The 26,122-nt window shown below is 37.8% G+C and overlaps 1 protein-coding gene and 1 long non-coding RNA gene across 2 annotated transcripts in view; one reads left to right on the top strand and one right to left on the bottom strand.

Moving 5' to 3' along the window:
- The window catches only part of LOC143122922 (NACHT, LRR and PYD domains-containing protein 3-like), a 37,180-nt gene extending 18,108 nt beyond the window's left edge, over window positions 1-19,072 (top strand). Inside the window, exons 3-12 of the mRNA XM_076283937.1 lie at window positions 10,453-10,584; window positions 11,233-13,042; window positions 13,166-13,339; window positions 13,708-13,884; window positions 14,115-14,288; window positions 15,284-15,439; window positions 16,683-16,871; window positions 16,950-17,117; window positions 17,515-17,561; window positions 17,943-19,072. Coding sequence (XP_076140052.1) covers window positions 10,453-10,584; window positions 11,233-13,042; window positions 13,166-13,339; window positions 13,708-13,884; window positions 14,115-14,288; window positions 15,284-15,439; window positions 16,683-16,871; window positions 16,950-17,117; window positions 17,515-17,561; window positions 17,943-18,511 — 3,596 coding nt within the window. The 3' untranslated portion in view covers window positions 18,512-19,072. The remainder of the gene's footprint in view (window positions 1-10,452; window positions 10,585-11,232; window positions 13,043-13,165; window positions 13,340-13,707; window positions 13,885-14,114; window positions 14,289-15,283; window positions 15,440-16,682; window positions 16,872-16,949; window positions 17,118-17,514; window positions 17,562-17,942) is intronic.
- Window positions 1-24,116, bottom strand: part of LOC143123163 (uncharacterized) — a 48,866-nt gene extending 24,750 nt beyond the window's left edge. The window contains exons 1-2 of the long non-coding RNA XR_012986797.1: window positions 24,059-24,116; window positions 23,623-23,746 (exon numbers count right to left, since the gene is read on the bottom strand). This is a non-coding gene — a long non-coding RNA (uncharacterized LOC143123163). The remainder of the gene's footprint in view (window positions 1-23,622; window positions 23,747-24,058) is intronic.
- Window positions 24,117-26,122: the final 2,006 nt, after the last annotated feature.

Genomic DNA, 26,122 nt, shown 5'->3' on the forward strand with positions numbered 1-26,122 from the left:
ACTGCTTCCTCTGCCAAAAACTGTTTCAAAATAAAAGTCATCACTACAATATTTCACTGTTAAACAATTTAACCCTTTAAACTAATGAACTTTTTAACTGTTCAACCATTGTAACTGTTACTTGTCATCAACTATGACTCCCACCCACTGTAGCTAGTTAGCATGGTTAGCATGCTAGCATGTTAGCATGCTAGTTAGCATTTTTTACAAAACTGTTAAAAATGATTAGCTAAGTTAGCTAAGTCACATGGTTAGCATAGTTAGCATGCTAGCATGTTAGCATGCTAGTTAGCATTTTTTGAAAAACTGCTAAAAATGATTAGCTAAGTTAGCTAAGTCACATGGTTAGCATAGTTAGCATGCTAGCATGTTAGCATGCTAGCATGTTAGCATGCTAGTTAGCATTTTTAACAAAACTGCTAAAAATTATTAGCTAAGTTAGCTAAGTCACATGGTTAGCATAGTTAGCATGTTAACATGCTAACATGTTAGCATGCTAGTTAGCATTTTTAATAAAACTGCTAAAAATGATTAGCTAAGTTAGCTAAGTCACATGGTTAGCATAGTTAGCATGCTAGCATGTTAGCATGCTAGTTAGCATTTTTAGCAAAACTGCTAAAAATAATTAGCTAGGTTAGCTAAGTCACATGGTTAACATAGTTAGCATGTTAGCATTGCTAACATGCTAGTTAGCATAACTACTAAAAATGAAAACATTAGCTAAGTTAACTAAGTTAAGTATTATCCACCTATTTAACCGTTCAATCATTCCAACTATATTAAACCTTCTCTACCAAGCAAATCATTTAACCATATAAACTATCCACCTATTTAACTGTTCAGTCACTCCAACTATATTAAACCTCATCTACCTAGCAACCAATATAGTTTGTTTTTACTCTGTATGATATTTTACATCATATTTTTTGCATTTTCATGCACTGTATTTCCTTCAGGAAATGCTTTTCTAGTTATTATTATTACAGTGCATGAAAATGCACTGTACTGTTCTTCCTAGGCATTTTATTCTTATTATACTTCTTCTTCTAACGCGTTTAATGCAGCTTCAACCGTTTAACGTAGAAACTTCATTCAAACTTTGTTACGTAGGTCTTACTTGTGTCATAGGGGCTATGTATTTTTCAACTTTGTAACTTTTATACTTTTTAAACTATTAATTATTAACTTTTAAAAAATCCCCATTGACTTAACATTGCCCTTTATGACATCATCGCAATTAGAATCTTGTGGCAGGTGGCCAGGCCAGCTGGCCCAACTGCCATTCTCAGGCTTTAAGCATACAAACTGGCCCTATTAAGACTACACACCCTATTCAACTGCTTCCTCTGCCAAAAACTGTTTCAAAATAAAAGTCCTCACTACAATATTTCACTGTTAAACAATTTAACCCTTTAAACTGCTGAACTTTTTAACTGTTCAGCCATTGTAACTGTTACTTGTCATCAACTATGACTCCTACCCACTGTAGCTAGTTAGCTAAGTTAGCTAAGTAACTTGGTTAGCATAGTTAGCATGCTAGCATGTTAGCATGCTAGTTAGCATGCTAGTTAGCATTTTTTGCAAAACTGTTAAAAATGATTAGCTAAGTTAGCTAAGTCACATGGTTAGCATAGTTAGCATGCTAGCATGTTAGCATGCTAGTTAGCATTTTTTACAAAACTGCTAAAAATGATTAGCTAAGTTAGCTAAGTCACATGGTTAGCATAGTTAGCATGCTAGCATAGTTAGCATGCTAACATGTTAGCATGCTAGTTAGCATAGTTAGCAAAACTGCTAAAAATGATTAGCTAGATTAGCTAAGTCACATGGTTAACATAGTTAGCATGTTAGCATTGCTAACTACTAAAAATGCATTAGCTAAGTTAACTAAGTTAAGTATTGTCCACCTATTTAACCGTTCAATCATTCCAACTTTATTAAACCTTATCTTCCAAGCAAATCATTTAACCATATAAACTATCCACCTATTTAACTGTTCAGTCACTCCAACTATATTAAACCTCATCTACCTAGCAACCAATATAGTTTGTTTTTACTCTGTATGATATTTTACATCATATTTTTTGCATTTTCATGCACTGTATTTCCTTCAGGAAATGCTTTTCTAGTTATTACAGTGCATGAAAATGCACTGTACTGTTATTCCAAGGCATTTTATTATTACAGTGCATGAAAATGCACTGTACTGTTCTTCCTAGGCTTCTTCTTATTCTTATTATTCCTCTTCTTCTAACGCAGTTAATGCAGCTTCAACCGTTTAACGTAGAAACTTCATTCAAACATTGACGCGTAGGTCTTAATTAGGACATGTGGGCTTTGTATTTTTCAACTTTGTAACTTTTATACTTTTTAAACTATTAATTAAAAACTATCAAAATTTTCCCATTGACTTAACATTGCCCTTTATGACATCACAGCAATTAGAATCTTATGGCAGGTGTTCAGGCCAGCTGGCCCAACTGCCATTCTCAGGCTTTAAGCATACAAACTGGCCCTATTAAGACTACACATCCTGTTCAACTGCTTCCTCTGCCAAAAACTGTTTCAAAATAAAAGTCCTCACTACAATATTTCACTGTTAAACAATTTAACCCTTTAAACTACTGAACTTTTTAACTGTTCAGCCATTGTAACTGTTACTTGTCATCAACTATGACTCCTACCCACTGTAGCTAGTTAGCATGGTTAGCATAGTTAGCATGCTAGCATGTTAGCATGCTAGCATGTTAGCATGCTAGTTAGCATGCTAGTTAGCATTTTTAGCAAAACTGTTAAAAACGATTAGCTAAGTTAGCTAAGTCACATGGTTAGCATAGTTAGCATGCTAGCATGTTAGCATGCTAGTTAGCATTTTTAGCAAAACTGCTAAAAACGATTAGCTAAGTTAGCTAAGTCACATGGTTAGCATAGTTAGCATGCTAGCATGTTAGCATGCTAGTTAGCATTTTTTGCAAAACAGCTAAAAACGATTAGCTAAGTTAGCTAAGACACATGGTTAGCATAGTTAGCATGCTAGCATGTTAGCATGCTAGTTAGCATTTTTTGCAAAACAGCTAAAAATGATTAGCTAAGTTAGCTAAGTAACATGGTTAACATAATTAGCATTTTAACATTGTTAACATGCTAGTTAGCATAGTAACTTGGTTAATATTATTATCTTTGTTAACATAGTTATCATAACTACTAGCAAACATTAGAGCCATTCCAACTGTCAGTTATCGTCAACTATCTACTTTAATAATTTAACCATTTAAACTATCCACCTATTTAACTGTTCAGTCATTCCAACTATATTAAACCTCATCTACTTAGCAACCAATATAGTTTGTTTTTACTCTGTATGATATTTTACATCATATTTTTTGCATTTTCATGCACTGTATTTCCTTCAGGAAATGCTTTTCTAGTTATTATTATTATTATTATTATTCTTCTTCTAACGCACTTAATGCAGCTTCAACCGTTTAACGTAGAAACTTCATTCAAACTATGTTACGTAGGTCTTAATTAGGACATGTGAGCTTTGTATTTTTCAACTTTGTAACTTTTATACTTTTTAAACTATTAATTAAAAACTAATCAAAATTTCCCCATTGACTTAACATTATGATTATGACATCACAATACGGCCGTTAAGCAATTAGAATCCTATGGCAGGTGTTCGGGCCACCTGTTTCAACTGCCAGTCTCAGGCTTTAAGCATACAAACTGGCCCTATTAAGACTACACATCCTGTTCAACTGCTTCCTCTGCCAAAAACTGTTTCAAAATAAAAGTCCTCACTACAATATTTCACTGTTAAACAATTTAACCCTTTAAACTACTGAACTTTTTAACTGTTCAGCCATTGTAACTGTTACTTGTCATCAACTATGACTCCTACCCACTGTAGCTAGTTAGCATGGTTAGCATAGTTAGCATGCTAGTATGTTAGCATGCTAGCATGTTAGCATGCTAGTTAGCATTTTTTACAAAACTGCTAAAAATGATTAGCTAAGTTAGCTAAGTCACATGGTTAGCATAGTTAGCATGCTAACATGTTAGCATGCTAGTTAGCATTTTTAGCAAAACTGCTAAAAATGATCAGCTAAGTTCACTAAGTCACATGGTTAGCATAGTTAGCATGCTAGCATGTTAGTTAGCATTTTTAGCAAAACTGCTAAAAATGATTGGCTAAGTTAGCTAAGTCACATGGTTAGCATAGTTAGCATGCTAACACGTTAGCATGCTAGTTAGCATTTTTAGCAAAACTATTAAAAATGATTAGCTAAGTTAAGTAAGTTAACTAAGTTAAGTAAAAATGATTAGCTAAGTAACATGGTTAACATAGTTAGCATGTTAGCATTGCTAACATGCTAGTTAGCATAACTACTAAAAATGAAAACATTAGCTAAGTTAACTAAGTTAAGTATTATCCACCTATTTAACCGTTCAATCATTCCAACTATATTAAACCTTATCTACCAAGCAAATCATTTAACCATATAAACTATCCACCTATTTAACTGTTCAGTCACTCCAACTATATTAAACCTCATCTACCTAGCAACCAATATAGTTTGTTTTTACTCTGTATGATATTTTACATCATATTTTTTGCATTTTCATGCACTGTATTTCCTTCAGGAAATGCTTTTCTAGTATTAATATTATTATAGTGCATGAAAATGCACTATACTGTTCTTCCAAGTCTTCTTATTCTTACGATTATTACAGTGCATGAAAATGCACTGTACTGTTCTTCCTAGGCTTCTTCTTATTACAGTGCATGAAAATGCACTGTACTGTTATTCCAAGGCATTTTATTATTATTACAGTGCATGAAAATGCACTGTACTGTTATTCCAAGGCATTTTATTACAGTGCATGAAAATGCACTGTACTGTTATTCCAAGGCATTTTATTATTATTATTACAGTGCATGAAAATGCACTGTACTGTTCTTCCTAGGCTTCTTATTCTTATTATTCCTCTTCTTCTAACGCAGTTAATGCAGCTTCAACCGTTTAACGTAGAAACTTCATTCAAACATTGACGCGTAGGTCTTAATTAGGACATGTGGGCTTTGTATTTTTCAACTTTGTAACTTTTATACTTTTTAAACTATTAATTAAAAACTATCAAAATTTTCCCATTGACTTAACATTGCCCTTTATGACATCACAGCAATTAGAATCTTATGGCAGGTGTTCAGGCCAGCTGGCCCAACTGCCATTCTCAGGCTTTAAGCATACAAACTGGCCCTATTAAGACTACACATCCTGTTCAACTGCTTCCTCTGCCAAAAACTGTTTCAAAATAAAAGTCCTCACTACAATATTTCACTGTTAAACAATTTAACCCTTTAAACTACTGAACTTTTTAACTGTTCAGCCATTGTAACTGTTACTTGTCATCAACTATGACTCCTACCCACTGTAGCTAGTTAGCTAAGTTAGCTAAGTAACTTGGTTAGCATAGTTAGCATGCTAGCATGTTAGCATGCTAGTTAGCATTTTTAGCAAAACTGCTAAAAATGATTAGCTAAGTTAGCTAAGTCACATGGTTAGCATAATTAGCATGCTAGCATGTTAGCATGCTAGTTAGCATTTTTTCAAAACTGCTAAAAATGATTAGCTAAGTTAGCTAAGTCACATGGTTAGCATGCTAGCATGTTAGCATGCTAATTAGCATAGTTATCATAACTGCTAAAAATGATTAGCTAAGTTAGCTAAGTCACATGGTTAGCATAGTTAGCATGCTAGCATGTTAGCATGCTAGTTAGCATTTTTAACAAAACTGCTAAAAATGATTAGCTAAGTTAGCTAAGTCACATGGTTAGCATAGTTAGCATGCTAGCATGTTAGCATGCTAGTTAGCATGCTAATTAGCATTTTTAGCAAAACTGCTAAAAATGATTAGCTAAGTTAGCTAAGTCACATGGTTAGCATAGTTAGCATGCTAGTTAGCATTTTTAGCAAAACTATTAAAAATGATTAGCTAAGTTAAGTAAGTTAACTAAGTTAAGTAAAAATGATTAGCTAAGTAACATGGTTAACATAGTTAGTATGTTAGCATTGCTAACATGCTAGTTAGCATAACTACTAAAAATGAAAACATTAGCTAAGTTAACTAAGTTAAGTATTATCCACCTATTTAACCGTTCAATCATTCCAACTATATTAAACCTTATCTACCAAGCAAATCATTTAACCATATAAACTATCCACCTATTTAACTGTTCAGTCACTCCAACTATATTAAACCTCATCTACCTAGCAACCAATATAGTTTGTTTTTACTCTGTATGATATTTTACATCATATTTTTTGCATTTTCATGCACTGTATTTCCTTCAGGAAATGCTTTTCTAGTTATTATTATTCTTCTTCTAACGCACTTAATGCAGCTTCAACCGTTTAACGTAGAAACTTCATTCAAACTATGTTACGTAGGTCTTAATTAGGACATGTGAGCTTTGTATTTTTCAACTTTGTAACTTTTATACTTTTTAAACTATTAATTAAAAACTAATCAAAATTTCCCCATTGACTTAACATTATGATTATGACATCACAATACGGCCGTTAAGCAATTAGAATCCTATGGCAGGTGTTCGGGCCACCTGTTTCAACTGCCAGTCTCAGGCTTTAAGCATACAAACTGGCCCTATTAAGACTACACATCCTGTTCAACTGCTTCCTCTGCCAAAAACTGTTTCAAAATAAAAGTCCTCACTACAATATTTCACTGTTAAACAATTTAACCCTTTAAACTACTGAACTTTTTAACTGTTCAGCCATTGTAACTGTTACTTGTCATCAACTATGACTCCTACCCACTGTAGCTAGTTAGCATGGTTAGCATAGTTAGCATGCTAGCATGTTAGCATGCTAGCATGTTAGCATGCTAGTTAGCATTTTTTACAAAACTGCTAAAAATGATTAGCTAAGTTAGCTAAGTCACATGGTTAGCATAGTTAGCATGCTAACATGTTAGCATGCTAGTTAGCATTTTTTACAAAACTGCTAAAAATGATAAGCTAAGTTAGCTAAGTCACATGGTTAGCATAGTTAGCATGCTAACATGTTAGCATGCTAGTTAGCATAGTTAGCAAAACTGCTAAAAATGATTAGCTAGATTAGCTAAGTCACATTGGTTAACATAGTTAGCATGTTAGCATTGCTAACTACTAAAAATACATTAGCTAAGTTAACTAAGTTAAGTATTGTCCACCTATTTAACCGTTCAATCATTCCAACTATATTAAACCTTATCTTCCAAGCAAATAATTTAACCATATAAACTATCCACCTATTTAACTGTTCAGTCACTCCAACTATATTAAACCTCATCTACCTAGCAACCAATATAGTTTGTTTTTACTCTGTATGATATTTTACATCATATTTTTTGCATTTTCATGCACTGTATTTCCTTCAGGAAATGCTTTTCTAGTTATTATTATTCTTCTTCTAACGCACTTAATGCAGCTTCAACCGTTTAACGTAGAAACTTCATTCAAACTATGTTACGTAGGTCTTAATTAGGACATGTGAGCTTTGTATTTTTCAACTTTGTAACTTTTATACTTTTTAAACTATTAATTAAAAACTAATCAAAATTTCCCCATTGACTTAACATTATGATTATGACATCACAATACGGCCGTTAAGCAATTAGAATCCTATGGCAGGTGTTCGGGCCACCTGTTTCAACTGCCAGTCTCAGGCTTTAAGCATACAAACTGGCCCTATTAAGACTACACATCCTGTTCAACTGCTTCCTCTGCCAAAAACTGTTTCAAAATAAAAGTCCTCACTACAATATTTCACTGTTAAACAATTTAACCCTTTAAACTACTGAACTTTTTAACTGTTCAGCCATTGTAACTGTTACTTGTCATCAACTATGACTCCTACCCACTGTAGCTAGTTAGCTAAGTTAGCTAAGTAACTTGGTTAGCATAGTTAGCATGCTAGCATGTTAGCATGCTAGTTAGCATTTTTAGCAAAACTGCTAAAAACGATTAGCTAAGTTAGCTAAGTCACATGGTTAGCATAGTTAGCATGCTAGCATGTTAGCATGCTAGTTAGCATTTTTTACAAAACTGCTAAAAATGATTAGCTAAGTTAGCTAAGTCACATGGTTAGCATAGTTAGCATGCTAGCATGTTAGCATGCTAGTTAGCATTTTTTACAAAACTGCTAAAAATGATTAGCTAAGTTAGCTAAGTCACATGGTTAGCATAGTTAGCATGCTAACATGTTAGCATGCTAGTTAGCATTTTTTATAAAACTGCTAAAAATGATTAGCTAAGTTAGCTAAGTCACATGGTTAGCATAGTTAGCATGCTAGCATGTTAGCATGCTAGTTAGCATTTTTTACAAAACTGCTAAAAATGATTAGCTAAGTTAGCTAAGTCACATGGTTAGCATAGTTAGCATGCTAACATGTTAGCATGCTAGTTAGCATTTTTTGCAAAACTGCTAAAAATGATTAGCTAAGTTAGCTAAGTCACATGGTTAACATAATTAGCATGTTAGCATGCTAATTAGCATAGTTATCATAACTAATACAAATTATTAGCTAGGTTAGCTAAGTCATATGGTTAGCATAGTTAACATTTTAATATTGTTAGCATGCTAGTTAGCGTAGTTACTTGGTTAGCATTATTATCTTTAACATAGTTAGCATAACTACTAGCAAACATTGGAGCCATTCCAACTGTTAGTTATCATCAACTATCTGCCTAAATAATTTAACCATTTCAATTATCAACCTATTTAACTGTTCAGTCATTCCAACTATAGTAAACCTTATCTACCAAGCAAATAATTTAACCATATGAACTCATCATATTTTTGCATTTTCATGCACTGTATTTCCTTCAGGAAATGCTTTTCTAGTTATTACAGTGCATGAAAATGCACTGTACTGTTATTCCAAGGCATTTTATTATTATTATTATTACAGTGCATGAAAATGCACTGTACTGTTCTTCCTAGGCTTCTTATTCTTCTTCTTCTAACGCAATTAATGCAGCTTCAACCGCTTAACCTAGAAACTTCATTCAAACGATGTTACGTAGGTCTTACTTAGGACATGGGTGCTTTGTATTTTTCAGCTTTGTAACTTTTATACTTTTTAAACTATTAATTAAAAACTGTTCAAAATTTCCCCATAGACTTAACATGGGCTGATGACATCACAATAGAGCCGTTAAGCAATTAGAATCCTATGGCAGGTGTTCGGGCCAGCTGCATCAACTGCCAGTCTCAGGCTTTAAGCATACAAACTGGCCCTATTAAGACTACACATCCTGTTCAACTGCTTCCTCTGCCAAAAACTGTTTCAAAATAAAAGTCCTCACTACAATATTTCACTGTTAAACAATTTAACCCTTTAAACTACTGAACTTTTATCTGTTCAGCCATTGTAACTGTTACTTGTCATCAACTATGACTCCTACCCACTGTAGCTAGTTAGCTAAGATAGCTAAGTAACTTGGTTAGCATAGTTAGCATGCTAGCATGTTAGCATGCTAGTTAGCATTTTTAGCAAAACTGTTAAAAACGATTAGCTAAGTTAGCTAAGTCACATGGTTAGCATAGTTAGCATGCTAACATGTTAGCATGCTAGTTAGCATTTTTTGCAAAACTGCTAAAAATGATTAGCTAAGTTAGCTAAGTCATATGGTTAGCATAGTTAGCATGCTAGCATGTTAGCATGCTAGTTAGCATTTTTTAGCAAAACTGCTAAAAATGATTAGCTAAGTTAGCTAAGTCACATGGTTAGCATGTTAGCATGCTAGCATGTTAGCATGCTAGTTAGCATTACTGTTAAAAATGATAAGCGAAGTTAGCTAAGTCACATGGTTAACATAATTAGCATGTTAGCATGTTAATTAGCATAGTTATCATAACTAATAAAAATTATTAGCTAGGTTAGCTAAGTCATATGGTTAGCATAGTTAACATTTTAATATTGTTAGCATGCTAGTTAGCGTAGTTACTTGGTTAGCATTATTATCTTTAACATAGTTAGCATAACTACTAGCAAACATTGGAGCCATTCCAATTGTTAGTTATCGTCAACTATCTGCCTAAATAATTTAACCATTTCAATTATCAACCTATTTAACTGTTCAGTCATTCCAACTATAGTAAACCTTATCTACCAAGCAAATAATTTAACCATATGAACTCATCATATTTTTGCATTTTCATGCACTGTATTTCCTTCAGGAAATGCTTTTCTAGTTATTATTATTATTATATCCAAAAGTTTTACATGCAACATTAAATGAAGAAAACATTGCATAAGATAGAGAATGCTGACAAATTCTAAACGTCTTCCCCATCATTATATCTTTCTTTCCCTCTCTCCCTCTCTCTCTATTTCTCTCTCTCACACACACACACATACTCTCTCTCTCACACACACACACAGGAAATGACCAGCAGCAGCAGCATGTAGTAAATGCTACAATCACAGCCCAGACTGGAGCTCAGGTCATCGCTCCTACAATAACACATTGTAACATACAAAGCCTGTCTTTCACAGAAGAGTCCAAAGGTCCAGGTAGGTCAGCCGTTGTTACAGCATCTACCTAATTTACCTACCTACCTCCATATATTCCTCGAACATCTTGGACAAAATGCAATACCTTCTTTAAATGAACAATATACATATGAATGATTCTATGCACAATTTTCATTTATTTAGTGAGTTAAAAGGTCCAGGTAGGTTGGCTGTATCTACCTAAATTACCTACCTACCTCCATATCTTCCTCGAACATCTTGGACAAAATGCAATACCTTCTTTAAATGAACAATATACATATGAATGATTCTATGCACAATTTTCATTTATTTAGTGAGTTAAAAGGTCCAGGTAGGTTGGCTGTATCTACCTAAATTACCTGCTTACCTCTATAGCTGCCTCGAGACTCTTGGACGGAATGCAATACCTTCTATATATTTTTCATTTATTTAGTGACATTAATTTGTACAGAAGGCCAGGCCCATTCAGATAACTCAATGGCTGATACTGAGGAGGTTTATTTGAGATTTATCTAAAGCCACCCTCCATTGACCTATGCCACACAACCAGTCACCAACAGATGTCCTTGTTAGTCATGTTGAGACAGCTGGTCATAAAATGTGAATTTCTCAAATAGGTGACAGTATCTTCTAACTATCTTTCTATGCATTTGTTTAATTTCTCAGATCCCACAGCTATTGAGAAAGTCTTAAAAGACCACAAGATACACATGAAGAAGCGGTATGGCTCTGTGTATGAGGGCCTTGTGCAAAGAAAAGAACACAAAAAGCCTCTCAACAGGATCTTCACCCAGCTGTACATCACAAAGGGAGAGAGTGAAGAGGTGAACAGCGACCATGAAATTTGGCAGATTGAGACAGCAAACAGGAAACAACAAAGGCAACACACAGCAGTTAGCATCAATGACATATTTAAAGACGAACAGAAGCACATCAGAACAGTGATGACCAAAGGTGTTGCGGGTGTTGGAAAGACGGTGTCCGTGCAGAAGTTTATACTGGATTGGGCAGAGGGACGAGCCAATGATGACGTGACCTTTGTCTTATGTCTCTGTTTCAGAGAACTGAACTTGCTCAAAGATGACGAGAAAAGTCTTCAGGAACTAGTGCTTAATTTCTATCAGGAGCTCAAACCACTGAGAGACACAAACACCTTCGAGGAATGTAAGGTTGTGTTCATTCTCGATGGTCTCGATGAGAGCAGATTACAATTTGATTTTCAGAAAAACAAATCTGTGTTTGACATACAAGAGAAAACATCACTGGATGCACTGATAACTAACCTCCTTAAGGGACACCTTCTTCCATCAGCTTTAGTGTGGATAACTTCACGGCCAGCAGCTGCTGATCTGATCCCCTCCGATCACATTGACCAGTTTACTGAAGTCCGCGGATTCAACGATGCACAAAAGATGGAGTACTTCAAGAAGAGACTTGTCGATAGTCCCAAGGCAGACAAAATCATCACACATGTCAAGACAACAAAGAGTCTTTACATCATGTGCCATATACCAGTCTTCTGTTGCATCACTGCCACTGTTATGCAGAGCATGTTGGATCAGGGTGACACTGAGGAGATTCCCAAAACCCTAACAGAAATGTATGTCCACTTCCTTTTCACGCAGCTCAAGATGACAAACCACAAGTTCGTCGGGAATAAGGTGTCAGACCGGAAAGCTTTTCTCACTGAACACAAGGACGGTATCCTAAAGCTAGCAGAACTGGCTTTCCGCAAGCTGGAGGGGAAAGAGTGTTCGATCCTGTTTTACGAAGATGACCTGGAAAAGTGCGGTATCAATCTGAAAGACGCGTCTGTCCTGTGTGGTTTGTGCACGGAAATATTCAAGGTGGAACCTGTGATGTTCCAGAAGAGGTTCTACAGCTTTGTGCACCTAAGTATACAGGAATTCCTTGCTGCACTCCACGTGTTCGCCTCCTTCAGGAACAAGGACATGGAAGCACTGAAACCCTTTCTTGAGAAGAAACCAAAGAAAGTGTTCTTGTACCTACTCCTGAAGAGTGCCATAACCAAAGCCATTAAGAGCAACAACGGACACCTGGATCTCTTTGTCCGCTTCCTGGTGGGAATCTCTCTGGATTCCAACCACACCTTCCTGGAAGGGCTGCTGCCAGATCCCGTGGACGAGGACAAAAAAGACAATCAAAAGAGCATGGAACTGGTGATCAGGCATATCAAGTCTTTGGTGCAAGAGAAACTCTCCCCCGAAAGATTCATAAACCTCATGAACTGCCTGACAGAAATGAAGGACGACTCAGTCCACAAGGAACTTGAGCGCTACTTGCAGTATGAGAAGTCCCCCGGAACAGAGCTCACATCCGCCCACTGCTCTGCACTGGCCAACATGATCCTGCTCTCAGAAGAGCCGCTGGAGGTGTTTGACCTTGAACGTTACAATTTGGGAGACGAGGGGAGAGAGAGGCTGCTGCCGGCTGTTAGGTGGTGCACAAAAGCCAGGTAAAATATAGGGATGCCTATTGTCTACAACCTCTTGATACAATACACATTATAGAGAGGCCACCATACAATATGTATCACCCATTCGTTAGGCTAAATATGTTTTTCTTTCCCCTGATGTAGGCTTACGGAATGCAAGCTCTCGGCTAACTGTGGGGAGATTGTGGCCTCAGCCCTAAAATCTGAGCACTCACCTCTAAGGGTGCTGGACCTCAAAAGGAGCTACCTCACAGAGACTGGGCTGAAGATGGTCTGCTCCGGACTCATAACCCCTCATTGCAAACTGCAGTCTCTGAGGTGAGCAAGAGACACCACAAACAAACAGATACCACAAACAAATAAACAGACAGACAAACAAACAAACAAACAAACAAACACATAAAGAACCAACAAGTACATTTCACAACCCCTTACTGCAAACTGTGGACTCTGAGGTGAGCAAGATACAACACAAAAACAAACAATTAAAAACATAAACAAACAAACACATAAAGCACACATTCTCAATACGAGTATATTAAGATGTAAATTTCGAGTGAGGCAAGTGAGAAAGACATCACAAATGAAGAAGCAAACACACACACACACACACACACACACACACACACACATATATATATATGGACCATATATATATCGTCTCTCCAATTACCTCTTTTCTGCAGTCTGGCGGGTTGCAGGCGGAACTTGGACTCCACATGTGAGGTGCTGGGAAGGGCTCTCCTGTCCGTCAGCTCCCACCTCACAGAGCTGGACTTGAGCTGCAACACGCTAAGCAGCCCAGACATGAGGGCAGTCACCTCTGGACTCAAGAATCCTGCCTGTAACGTTGAGAAATTAAGGTGAGGGGTTTTAAAATATAAATTTGTTTGCCCCGTAAATAAGTCAGTGAGGTGAAAAGGATTCAATTTAAATGATGTAGTATCAGTGCTGTGGTTCCCCTCTGGTTGAATGAGTCAATAACATTAGTGATTTGGTTCCCCACAGGCTGAATGTAAATATAACCATTAGCACTTTGGTTCCACACACTGAATGTAAATAATATCAACAATTGTGTTTTGGTTCCCCACAGGTTGCGGAGTTGCTCACTTAGTGACTCTGCTTGTGAGATGCTGGCAAGTGTTCTTCGATCAGAACCATGCAGCCTGATAGAACTGGATCTAAGGGACAACGTGCTGAATGACACAAGCATAAAACTGCTGTCTGAGGCCATAAAGTCCCCACATTGTAATCTGGAGAAACTGAGGTTAGCATCTGGGACCAAGGTTGTTTCTATAATATGAAACACTGGATGAAGTCCTTAGAGGGAATGTGTTACTTTGCATACACAGATCTGTGCGTAATGGGTGCATACAATCAGGGTGCGATTTGTGAAAAAATCTTGAATAAGTTTGTAACCCCCCCCCCCCCCAAAAAAAAAATGGACGAAAAATTCATAGCCTATTAATTTCATGGCTAACAATAGCCTATATTAATTTTGTCACCTTTGTACCATTTACCTTTAGTTTAGTTTTACTTTACCATTGTGTATGACTAAACAGCAAGTGTGCTCTTTTGATATCAAGACCAGAGGGGGGTTAAATCTCCCCCACCCCCCCCCCACAAATCACACCCTGTATACAATCATTTCCTACACAAAGTATGGAGTTTATGAACTTGTACTGAGGAATGTGCATGAAGATATGCACATCTCTGACATTGTGTATGCATAGAACCTAGTGGTAGAACGTGGAAAACCACAATTCTAATTATATTCTTTATTACGTGGAAAACCACAATTCTAATTATATTCTTTATTTATATTCTGACGTGACACAGTGGTAGTGCAGTGGATAAGGAGCTGTGTGCGTGTGACTAGTCTCCAATTTGATTTTACATACACACATACAAAATTCTAGTCATAGAATAGAAATTAGAATCCTTTCTATGCACTGTTCATAAATGAAGGCCCTGGGTTGCCAAGCTGAGTCACACAACTCTGGTTGACCGTTTCAAATCAACTATAAACCAGGATAGACCCAAAGCTCAATGCTCTGGTTTTAAAATTGTGTAGCAATGCAAGTTGAGCCCTTTATATTCCAACAGGATGTGCAGCTGAACACAAGGTTGTTTGTTTGAATGTGTTTGCACCAATTCAAGGTGGAAGTGTCTTTGAAGTCTTATGTGACTATTGTTCCCTTCCCGATGTAAATGTACAACAAATATATTTGCTTCAATGGCAAGCCTTCCTTTCCTTTTCAGACTGTCAGCCTCCAAGCTCACCGAGGTGTCCTGGAGGTGTTTGACATCGGTCTTCCATGGGGAACTGGACCTGAGTGAGAGCAGGCTGCTGATGTCAGAGCTGGAGCAGCTGTCGGCAGCACTGAGGAGCCCAGACTGCAGAGTGAACACACTCAGGTGCAGCCGTCTGTTATGGAACATAACCAATGCCACTGTGTAACAATAATTTGATGATGATGATGATGATGATGATATTGCCTCTTGTTGTTATTAATATACAAATTAAGGCGAGACACGGCAGGTGAAAACATTGTTTTTTCATGCACTGGTCAATTTCGAGATTTTGAGCTAGTATGTTACCTTAGCATGTATTCTATCACACTACTACAACAAAAAAGTATGATTTACACATTTAGGTGTTTATTTCATTATATTGTGTCTACTCGCGCCTGTATATTTCTCCTAAATTCAGCAAAAGTTAGCATTCTAACCTTGCATACACTCCGTGAGCCAAAACATATCATGTGTAGTACCATTGGAAAGCTCTGTTTTCCTCTATCATGCTATGTGATCCATATATGGACACTTCCTTTGTATCAGCAACCAATCGCGAAAGTTCAAAGGTGAATCTAGGCTGAGAACGGAATCTCAATGGCTGTCTTTCAAGGCTGTTTTCTCAAAATGAGTTCCCTCTCCCACTCTGAGCACGAAAACTCCACTTCAGAAGCACTTACATACACCAAACTTTCTAGACTTATGCCTAACTATATGTAGAACATTTGTACAGAGGGGTTTGTTGATATATTATTCCTAGCCTGACTTACATGACATTTTATGCCTAAAAAACATGGCAAAAATCGGCTATTGACAGCATATTTTGATTGACAGGATAACAAAAGTAGATATTCATGAATCCCTCTGTAATTTTTTCCCCATCTAATATCTGAACACAATGAAAACATAATTTTGAACCTGGCTGTATCCAATGCTCCTTAAAATGTATGCAATTTATGTATGTAGTGCATATTTAATTAGATAATGCCTAATTTGCATATGTAAACATTAAATTACAGAAAACTTGTAATACATTTTTTCCTCATATTAATGTAAGTAATCAACTGGGGAAGTTTCATAGTGATATCTGCTTTTACCCTATTCACCTGTAGTGTCTCGCCTTAAGTGATGATTTAAGTCAGAGATTCCTCCCATTTATCCAGAGTGGTTCCCTGTTGTTAACTGTCACAAACTGAAACGATGTCTTTTTTGGTAACTTTCTTTAACATTTCTCATCTTTCTCAATACACCTCGAGTGCTCCCATGGAATCCGTATAGTTAGAATCAATGGACCAACATTGTAGCTCATAAGAACACATTTTCTTCATGTTATTTTATTTTATTATTATTATTATTATGTATTTAGGTTGAAGCACTGCTATCTGATGGGTGACCACTCTTTGGCCAAGTTTGGCCAAATTTTGGCCTCAGTCCTCAGTTCAGACGGGTCCTACCTGAAGGAGCTGGACCTGAGTGACACTGACTTGCAGGACTTAGGAGTGGAACTGCTCTCCTCTGGACTACAGAACTCAAAGTGCACACTGGAGATCCTGAGGTACACACACACACACACACAGACACACACACACAGAATGAATAGTGTGGGAGAGTGATAGCTCATTTCTTGCTGCAGGTTGTCGTTCTGTGGTGTGACTGAGAAAGGCTGTGAGTTTCTGACTTCTGCTCTGAGTGCAAACCCCTCCTATCTGAGAGAGCTGGACCTGAGCTACAATCACCCAGGAGAGGTTGGAGTCAAGCTGCTCTCTGAGAGAAAGGACGACTGCAAACTGGAAACCCTCAAGTTAGTGTACCAGAATGTGGGGAAAGGGATATGAAGAGTTTGGTTCCAAAATGCTACATATCCTTCATTACAATTAATTTTCATTCATTACATTTTTATATTTATTTGATCTATCTTTACTCAATCAAAACAACACAATGGCAATTTGATAGATATTACCTGAAATACACAATTAAATAACATGATTTTTTAATATTTTTACAATTGGAGATATATTGTTTTGGAACCACTCTTCTGTGTTTGTGTTGCTGTGTTTGATCATTTCAGTCAATGCATTAAAATTTACTTTACATCTTATTTCAATATACATTCATTTTTAGTAGAATGAAGGCCAACATATACATTTTTAATATGACACACACACACAGATGAAAAACTTTTTTTAATAATCCAACAGTGTGGAGAACAATGCAGAGTGCTGGAGGAAGTCAGGACTCCGGAAATGTAAGTTTAAAATAATCTGAATATATGAGATATAGCATGTTTCATGGTCCCATAGTGTTGTTAATAATGTGTATTAATACAACATAGCGTTTATCATGGTCCCATAGTGTTGTCAATATTGTGAATTAATATAACAGTGCATTTGTCATGGTCTTATTATTATTCATATTGTGTATTATTATTTGTCATTATTTTTTCTTATTGATAGTAATGATGCACACTGCTATTTTCAGTGCTTTTGTCCCTTGTTAAAGCAGTCTTGTTGTTGTTGTTATTATCTTGTCATTTGCTATCTTGTTATTAATCTGTGTGTACTGAACTTGAACCAACATTAAGATTTCCATTCTGGCACCCTGTGCACCTTCTTTTCCCATCCCACAGACACCAGAGAGCTCACGTGGAACACCAACACCATGAACAAGCAGCTCTTACTGTCTGATGGGAACCGGAAGGTTACATGCAAGTTCCAGGAACAAGACTACCCGCCCCACCTGGAGAGGTTTGACACGGTCGAGCAGGTTCTGGCCAGCGAGGGGTTCTCGGAACGCTGCTACTGGGAGGCCGAGTGGGATGGGTTCCGTGTCTACCTGGGCATGGCGTACAAAGACGTGGAGAGGAAAGGGGGTGGGGGCCGCCTCGGCCACAACAACAAGTCCTGGGCTCTGCGCTGCTACTATGACGAAACTGTCAAAGGCTTTCCCGTGAATTCTTACGCCGCTTGTCATGATAATTACATAACCCTGATCGAATCGCCCGGGTGCGACTCCAGGCGTATTGGAGTGTACCTGGACCATGCAGCCGGCACGCTGACCTTCTACAGCATCTCTTCCGACAGCTTTACCCACCTGCACACGTTTTATCACAGATTCACTGAGCCTCTCTATCCAGGAATCCGGTTTGTTTCTGATTTTCACACAGACGATAGCGTGTTCCTGTGCAAGACTGAATAGGCCTGAAAATAAAATAAAAAAGGAAGGCTTCCTTACTCGAAAATCTAAATCTGACTAGGTGTACAGTTAAAAAAAATGTAATTAAACATTAACTGTAGCTTACTTATTGATTAAACCAAGCTTCATATGCACCCAAATCAAAGTGAAGTCTACTAAATTGCTAAATGTGTTGGCCAAATATTTGTATGTTAGCGGTCTTCAAAAAATAAATGAGTCATATACTTCACAATGTTGACTTTCTATTTGAGGCTTAATTCAATAAGCTGTTTATGTTTAGAATCTGTGTGTCAGACCAGACAGACACTTTGGAATGGAGAGAAAATTGAAGCAATAGCACTTTTTTAAACCATGTTTAAACCATTGTCTTTTTTTAATCCTCTTTGAAAATCATGCATTTTCACACAGATTTTAAATGCTTTAAGAATCAGATTTTTTTTTTCAATTCTCCTTGATTCCAAAATCCTCTTCTATCAACATTGTGATTTACTCATCAAAATGTAATACATGCTCTTGGAGAGCAGTTTGATCATTTTGATAAAATAAAATTAAAACCTAAATGTACATGTATGTGTACTGTGTTTGTTCTGCAGACAGGTTTTGAAACAAAAGTGTTGTATACACGATTTCTTCAGCCAAAAGCTTTGTAGTTAAATATGCCATATGCTCTACACCATTGGTTCCCAAAGACTGGGTCGCGACCCACAGGTGGGTCGTAGGAGATTTTATTTGGGTTCGCCAGCATAGCCTAGTGACAATTTATGTTGTGTAATACCCCTAGCTTATACCTTATATAGCTTAGGAAAGCTAACAGCTTTCTATTAGGATCTAGTTTGTTAACTACCACAGTCACGAGTTGGGTCGCGATAGTCTGTCATTTATAAAAAGTGGGTCCCCAGAAAAAAAAGTTTTTTGAAACACTGCTCTACACAGATCAGGAAAATGAGCTTCATCAATTTACTCAATATAGAAAATGCAAAGTGGACAGCGCAATAGACCTTTTGGCAACCTTTTTCTCAAAAAGAACTGGACTAGTACAAACATGATTATGAGGAACGAGATATTCGCACTCAGGCAACCACTCAGACATCCACACATGCCAGTAAAGTCACACTAACAGTTTACAAAAGATGTTGACAATAACACACAATGACATTGGTTACAACAGGTAACAGATTACAGTGTGTGTGTGTGTGTGTGTGTGTGCGTGTGTGTGTGCACGGGCAAGTGTGTGTGTGTGCATGTGCACGAGCAAGTGTGTGTGTGTGTGTGTGTGTGTGTGTGTGTGTAAACCAGAGCACAGGAGTAACAAGAACAACACATTATATTTATATAGCGCTTTTCTCGACACTCAAAGCGCTTCACATTGAAGGAGGGAACCTCACTAACCACCACCAATATGTAGCACCAGAGACTTTCTAATGAGGAGACACCGCACTCAAAAATCCTCCATAGAAATGCATGGGGTTAGTTTGTAATGCCAATATGGCAGTTTTCTACACATATCACACCCCAAAGTGTCGACATGTGAATACATTGAGCCAATCATGTGGTGTGATGTGAAGACATCGTGCCAATCATGTGCCGCTGGAGCAAAATTGGTGTCATGAAGCCTTGCGCACATGCATTTCTGCCGAATATGCCCGATGAGTGCCCAAATAGCGTTGCAATATGACCGCCGAGTGGAGGGACTTGCCTAAAAGGACTTTGGTAGCACCCACCTGGGTGATGTATGGCAGCCATTATGTGCCAGAATGCTCCCCACACACCAGCTTGAGGTGGAGAGTGACGGAGTGAATGAGCCAATTACTACACACTGGGGGTGATTAGGGGGCCAGATTGAATGAGCCAGGAAACCGGGGATACCCCTACTCTTTGCGTTAAGTGCCATGGGATCTTTAATGACCACAGTGAGTCAGGACCTCGGTTTAACGTTAGATCCAAAGGACGGCATACAGTGTCCCCGTCACTGCATCAGGATTGATATTTTTTTTGGCCAGAGGGAAGAGTGCTGGCTACCCACCCACACCACTTCCAGTAGTAGCTTTCCATCTAAACCTGAAATAAACACATTTCATTCATGTTTTGATTTTTGATTATAGAGAACCAATCCTATCACTGTTCCAATAAGTCCAGTAAAAGTAAGTTTCCTTCATGTCACGTGCTTAATTTTAACCACTAAAACACTTCATAGCTCTGTTTTGTAGGGATTGTCATACACATTTGTGGTAGAACTGTAGTATTCTTACACAATGAATGGCAATAGTTATACAGAACTGTTGTTGGGTGTATCTTTCCCTGGTTGCTGCATGAGTTAGCACTGTTCAGAACTGTATTTGATCTCAGTCTGTGAACTGTCTGTGTGTTTGCAGCACTGGGCCCAGATGAGGTGGTAAAAGAAACCCATGCCATCCAGTGGCGCAAAAAGTGGCTATGCGCTATATGCGACGCATAGGGGCGCAGCTCCATAGGTGCGCCAAAGCGATGGTAAAAGAATAATAATAATATATTTGGTATTTTCTATATGTAGCTACTGCTGTTCGTTTCTGAATCATTTCAACATTTTCTCAATGTTCTATAACATTTTAGAGGACTAACAGGCAAGAGTAGGCGCCCTATCTCATAAGATTCCATTATAGAATTTTGACATAGAAGAGGGAGTGGGGGCGCCGTGAGCACTGGGCGAGCAGATAGGCCTACGAGTAGTGAGTTGCCGTCTATGGAAAAAGATGGATACAGCAAAAAAAGCTGTTGACGACTAAAAATAGAAAAAGAAAGAGGGAAAAGGAGATGGCATGTCAAGGGATGCAACAGCAGTTAAATAAGTGGACGGTGAAAGGCAACAGGTAGGATTTAAAGTGATGACATCTGTACTTGGAGGCTTGCAAATATGAATGTTAACAGACTAACTAGCGTTTGTTAAGCATAATGCCGATTGAAACATAGCCTATTCCATTCAGATAGCTAGGTGGCTACCATGCTCATACTGCACTTTTAATGGCCAACTGTAAACAGAAATGTCATACTAGCAGCAACTCATTACATGTTTCTATATCCTAACAATGAAGGCTCCTTGTAATAACTTAATATTGTGTTGTCAATGTGGTGCAAACAAACAAGGCTAGAGTGCCTATCAGCCTTATTCATTGTGAGCAATAGCTGGCAAAAGGACGTTATGAGAACCGTTTAGACTCTCTTAAAGGGGTGGTTCAGGATTTTGGACATAAGACCTCATTTCCAAGTAAGCAAGAGTGATATTTATCAGCGGAGACCGTTTTCAACACGTTTCATCCAGTCCTTCTAATCGCAGAGTTCGCAGGTGCTAGGCTAGCGCAAGTCAACGGTATGTGCTAGCCTGCCACTAAAGACAGTCTTACCCACTCCAAAGTACACCCGAGGCAAATTCCAGACAATCGATGTAAATGTCTGTGTTGATAGAATAGTGTGAGAAATACAACTACCCTCGCATCGCGTTGCAATAGTTATACTTTGGTCCCTGAAGTTGGTAGTAGTCATTTTGCATCTCAGCGGCGGACTGATATTACCAAGGCTACTACTAGGTATCCCGCTTTACTGTTTACTTTTCGGCGCAGTACTACTAACCGGAGCAAGTATAATTCCGCCGCTGCTAAGAAACTAGTCCCTCAAAATGTAATGCGATCGTTGAAATGCAAGGATAGAATAACGTTAGAAATAACACTATCAAAACGGACATTTACATCGATAGTCTGGCGTTATAATTTATTTGCCTCGGGTGTACTTTGGAGTGGGTAAGACTGTTTTTAGTGGCAGGCTAGCACATACCGTTGACTTGCGCTAGCCTAGCACCTGCGAACTCTGCAATTAGGACTGGATGAAACGTGTTGAAAACGGTCTCCACTGATAAATATCACACTTGCTTACTTGGAAATGAGGTCCTATGTCCAAAATCCTGAACCACCCCTTTAAAGTGGCAATGCACCATTTATCAATACTTATCAAGTGTAACATCAAGTTAAACATCAAATTGGCAGCATTTCTTTAAAAACATATTCAATAGACACTAATGCACGGTAATAATGTAAATTAATTGGCCTTTTGTTTTGCTTTAGTTGTTTGTGTTTTTTTTTTTTTTTTTTTTGGGGGGGGGGGGGGGGGGTCGCCAATATTGTTGTTGCATACCCCTCAAAAATGGGTAGTTGCGCCCGATGCCATCTGCCGACACCAAAACGCCAGGAGCAATCCCACCCCTCCCCCATCCTCCATGGGATCCCCTCCCAGGTATGCCTGCTAGGCCTCTGCTAGGCCTAGGTTCTGAACATACTTAAGTTTCTCCAGTTTGCAGACAGGATCCTTCAGTCTAGCAGATAACAGCTTACATCCTGATTCTCCAGGATGATTGTAGCTCAGAAAATCGGAGAAACTGAGAGAGAGGGGGGGCAGATCAATCTGAAGTTATTTGTTTATTATACAACAATAAGATCCAGTAAAACTACCTATTTATTCATTTATTCTATTATTCAAAACTCAACAGACATTTGTTGAGTGTTGACAACTCAGGCCATCCCCACTCGGGCTGTTCATCGCTAAAAAATGTCCACTGAATCGTTAGTGTGAATGTTCCATTCATTCATAGTGAAAGATCAGCAATTTCATATTGTCACATTTGACGGTTATTGAGTGAAAAAAGTAGTTAATAGAGTAGAGGTTCAATTTGGCATATGACATATAGTGAGTAGGCTCTGATCAAATTATTGTGTGCAAAAGCACTATAGCCTCTCTTAATGAACTTGGCTTTCCCAGGGTGACAACGCCACAAGGTCCCATCTAGTTCTTAAACACTCTCTGTCCTGTACTTAGATTAGAGGACATAAAAGTTTTTCCTAAACTTTTGCGGATGTTTGCGAATTTGAACGCACCTCATCTTCACATAATTTATCTGGACAACTTTAGCAACAGATCCATTTAGATATGTGCATTATTGGATGCTGCATCAAAGAGATAGAAAGCAGCATTTACAATACACCTTTGAATACACCTTTGAAAATAGGCCACTGCACTCTGTATAAAGAAATAGTGGAGACAATGGAGACAATGTTTAAATGTGTGACACTGGGATTTCTTTGTCAACATACTTAAGTATCTCAAGTTTACAGACAGGATCCTCCAGTCTAGCAGATAACAGCTTCCGTCCGAATTCTCCAGGATGATTGTAGCTCAGATCAAGCTCTTTAAGATGGGCGGGGTTTGAAGTCAGAGCTGAAGCCAGAAAACCACAACCCTTAATCATCAAATTAATCATCAACCCTTAATCAACCCTTGTGATCACAACAATTAACACAAATTGAAATGTCTATCAAGAAAATTGTCAAAAATGTACTGAGTATTTCTGAAACTCTATAATCTTAATCAAACCAAGAATCCAAGAACAAGTGCAGTCCCATTATGCTATTCTGGTGTCATTTTCAACTGCTGAAAATGGCTACAAATACTCTAAAATACAAACAGCACCAAACTTCAGTAGAAATATTGAGCATTGAAAAAATATCATTTAGTTAAAACAAAACTCACAGTTTTGACTTTCTTTCGCTTCCTTCACACCGTTAAGTTTAACCTTCCTTCAAGCTCAGGCACTTCCTATAGAGAACTGGATGGACGGGTTCTACTGATCTGTGTTTAACTCTTTCCACCCTACTGATTTATCTGTCTCTCTCTCTCTCTCTCTAATTATACATATGAATATGAATGAATATGAATGTGAATGAAACACTGATAACAGAATCCAATCTTTTTCTCTCTATTTTATCATTGAATTTTGACTTAGCAGACTTAGCTTTTGCAAACAAGTACTGATACTAACACATTTGTCAAAGACAACAAAAACATTTTGGTAATCTGGGAAGGGCCAAAAAATCAGAAAATGAATCAGAAAAATAAGAAAAATTAGTACGATTGTCAAGGTCACGTCTTACCGTAACATAATCTAGACATTAAATATTCCAGGGCCACAAGATGGCGCCTTGGCATTGAACTTTGGCTGATGTAAGCAAGTAGTCAAATGCCGCCACCTGGTGTCCATGCAGCGCAATGGCGCCATGAAATATTTAATTTAACAGGCAGTTAAAAAAAAACCGAAGTAAGGTAAATAATTGTTGTTCCTTAATTATTATGTTTTTCTTTTTAAGCTTCATTCCTTTTGAAATTGTGATGCATCATTAAGGTACATTTCTGAATCTCATTAGCCTGCTCTGACATTCAATATTAAATTAATATAAATTTGAGCAATGAGCACATTAGGGTCTGACACTTTTCATTAGATTTATCCACATTGCTTTAACCAATTTCTGTTATTCTTGCTGTATATATCTTGCATCAAAATATAGTCTACTATTAAAGTGAAATGGTTGCCATCATAAGTCAGCATTGCTTTGATGTGAAGTTTCTACATACATCATGAAGGCCTTCTACACTTCAGCGGTTGAGAGTGTTTTAACTGGTAGCATCATCACCTGGTATGGGAACTCCACAGTTAGAGATTGTAGTACTCTGCAGAGAGTAGTGCGCTCAGCTGAACGTACTATAAGAACTCAACTCCCTGCTCTACAAGATATCTATTCCAGAAGAGTACTCCTAAGAGCCCAAAAGATTCTGAAGGACTCTTCTCATCCTAACAATGGATTATTCCTACCGCTGAAATCAAGAAGACACCTATGTAGACAAAAATCCAGAACTAAGAGACTCAGGAGAAGTTTTTATCCCCAGGCCATCCGAACTCTGAACTCACACTATACTGACTTTGCACTCATTCACTCCTCAGCACTCATGACCCCCCCCCCACACACACACACACCTACATGGCACTTTTACATCCCTCTCCCTATGCTACAGACCTTTTATTTATTTTATTATTTCATCACACGTCAAAACACACACACACACACACACACACACACACATCTGACTTTCTCCAACTTTTGCACATCTCCATAGAACTTTTTATTTATTATTTTTGATTTCTCCTCCATCTATCTACCCATGTCCTTGATTGCCTAGCCTTTCTGCCCCCCCACCCCCATCCCCAACACACACACACAAAACACACACACTTACATCATCACTGTCATCACCTCACATACATACAGCACACTGCTTGCTACAGTAAGCCTCCTCTACATACAGTGGTATTGTCTAACCTGTGTGTCACAAATATGACATACAGCCAGACTCCTTTCAAAAAAACTTGAAGTCAGGATATAGCCTCCAAGCTCCAGTTTTAATGAACAATGACTAAAACGGAAAATAATACTCAATTTCTTCAGACATTTTTTTTAAATAATTTATTTTCTTGAATCTGAACATCGAGTCATTTGGAGGACATGATCAACTACGAGGAATGCCTATTGTGCCATCTCAGGATGTTTACAGTATATGCTTGAATAAAATACATTTTAGACAGTGTTGTGCCTGAACGCGTTCATTGAACGAAAGTTCATGAACTCGTTCATATTTTGACCGAACTTGAACTGAACGTCCTGCATTACTGCCTGATGAACGTTACTGTGAACTCGTTCATTCTGGTGTCTGTGAACGGCACGCTCTTTCAGTTTAACTTCGTTCAATAGGGTGCCAGATTTC

The sequence above is a fragment of the Alosa pseudoharengus genome, unplaced genomic scaffold (assembly GCF_046254945.1).
Source record: "Alosa pseudoharengus isolate Yale_2024_CS ecotype anadromous, Long Island Sound unplaced genomic scaffold, YU_APseudo_1.1 YU_APseudo_1.1_scf_1, whole genome shotgun sequence".
Lineage (NCBI taxonomy): Eukaryota > Metazoa > Chordata > Actinopteri > Clupeiformes > Clupeidae > Alosa > Alosa pseudoharengus.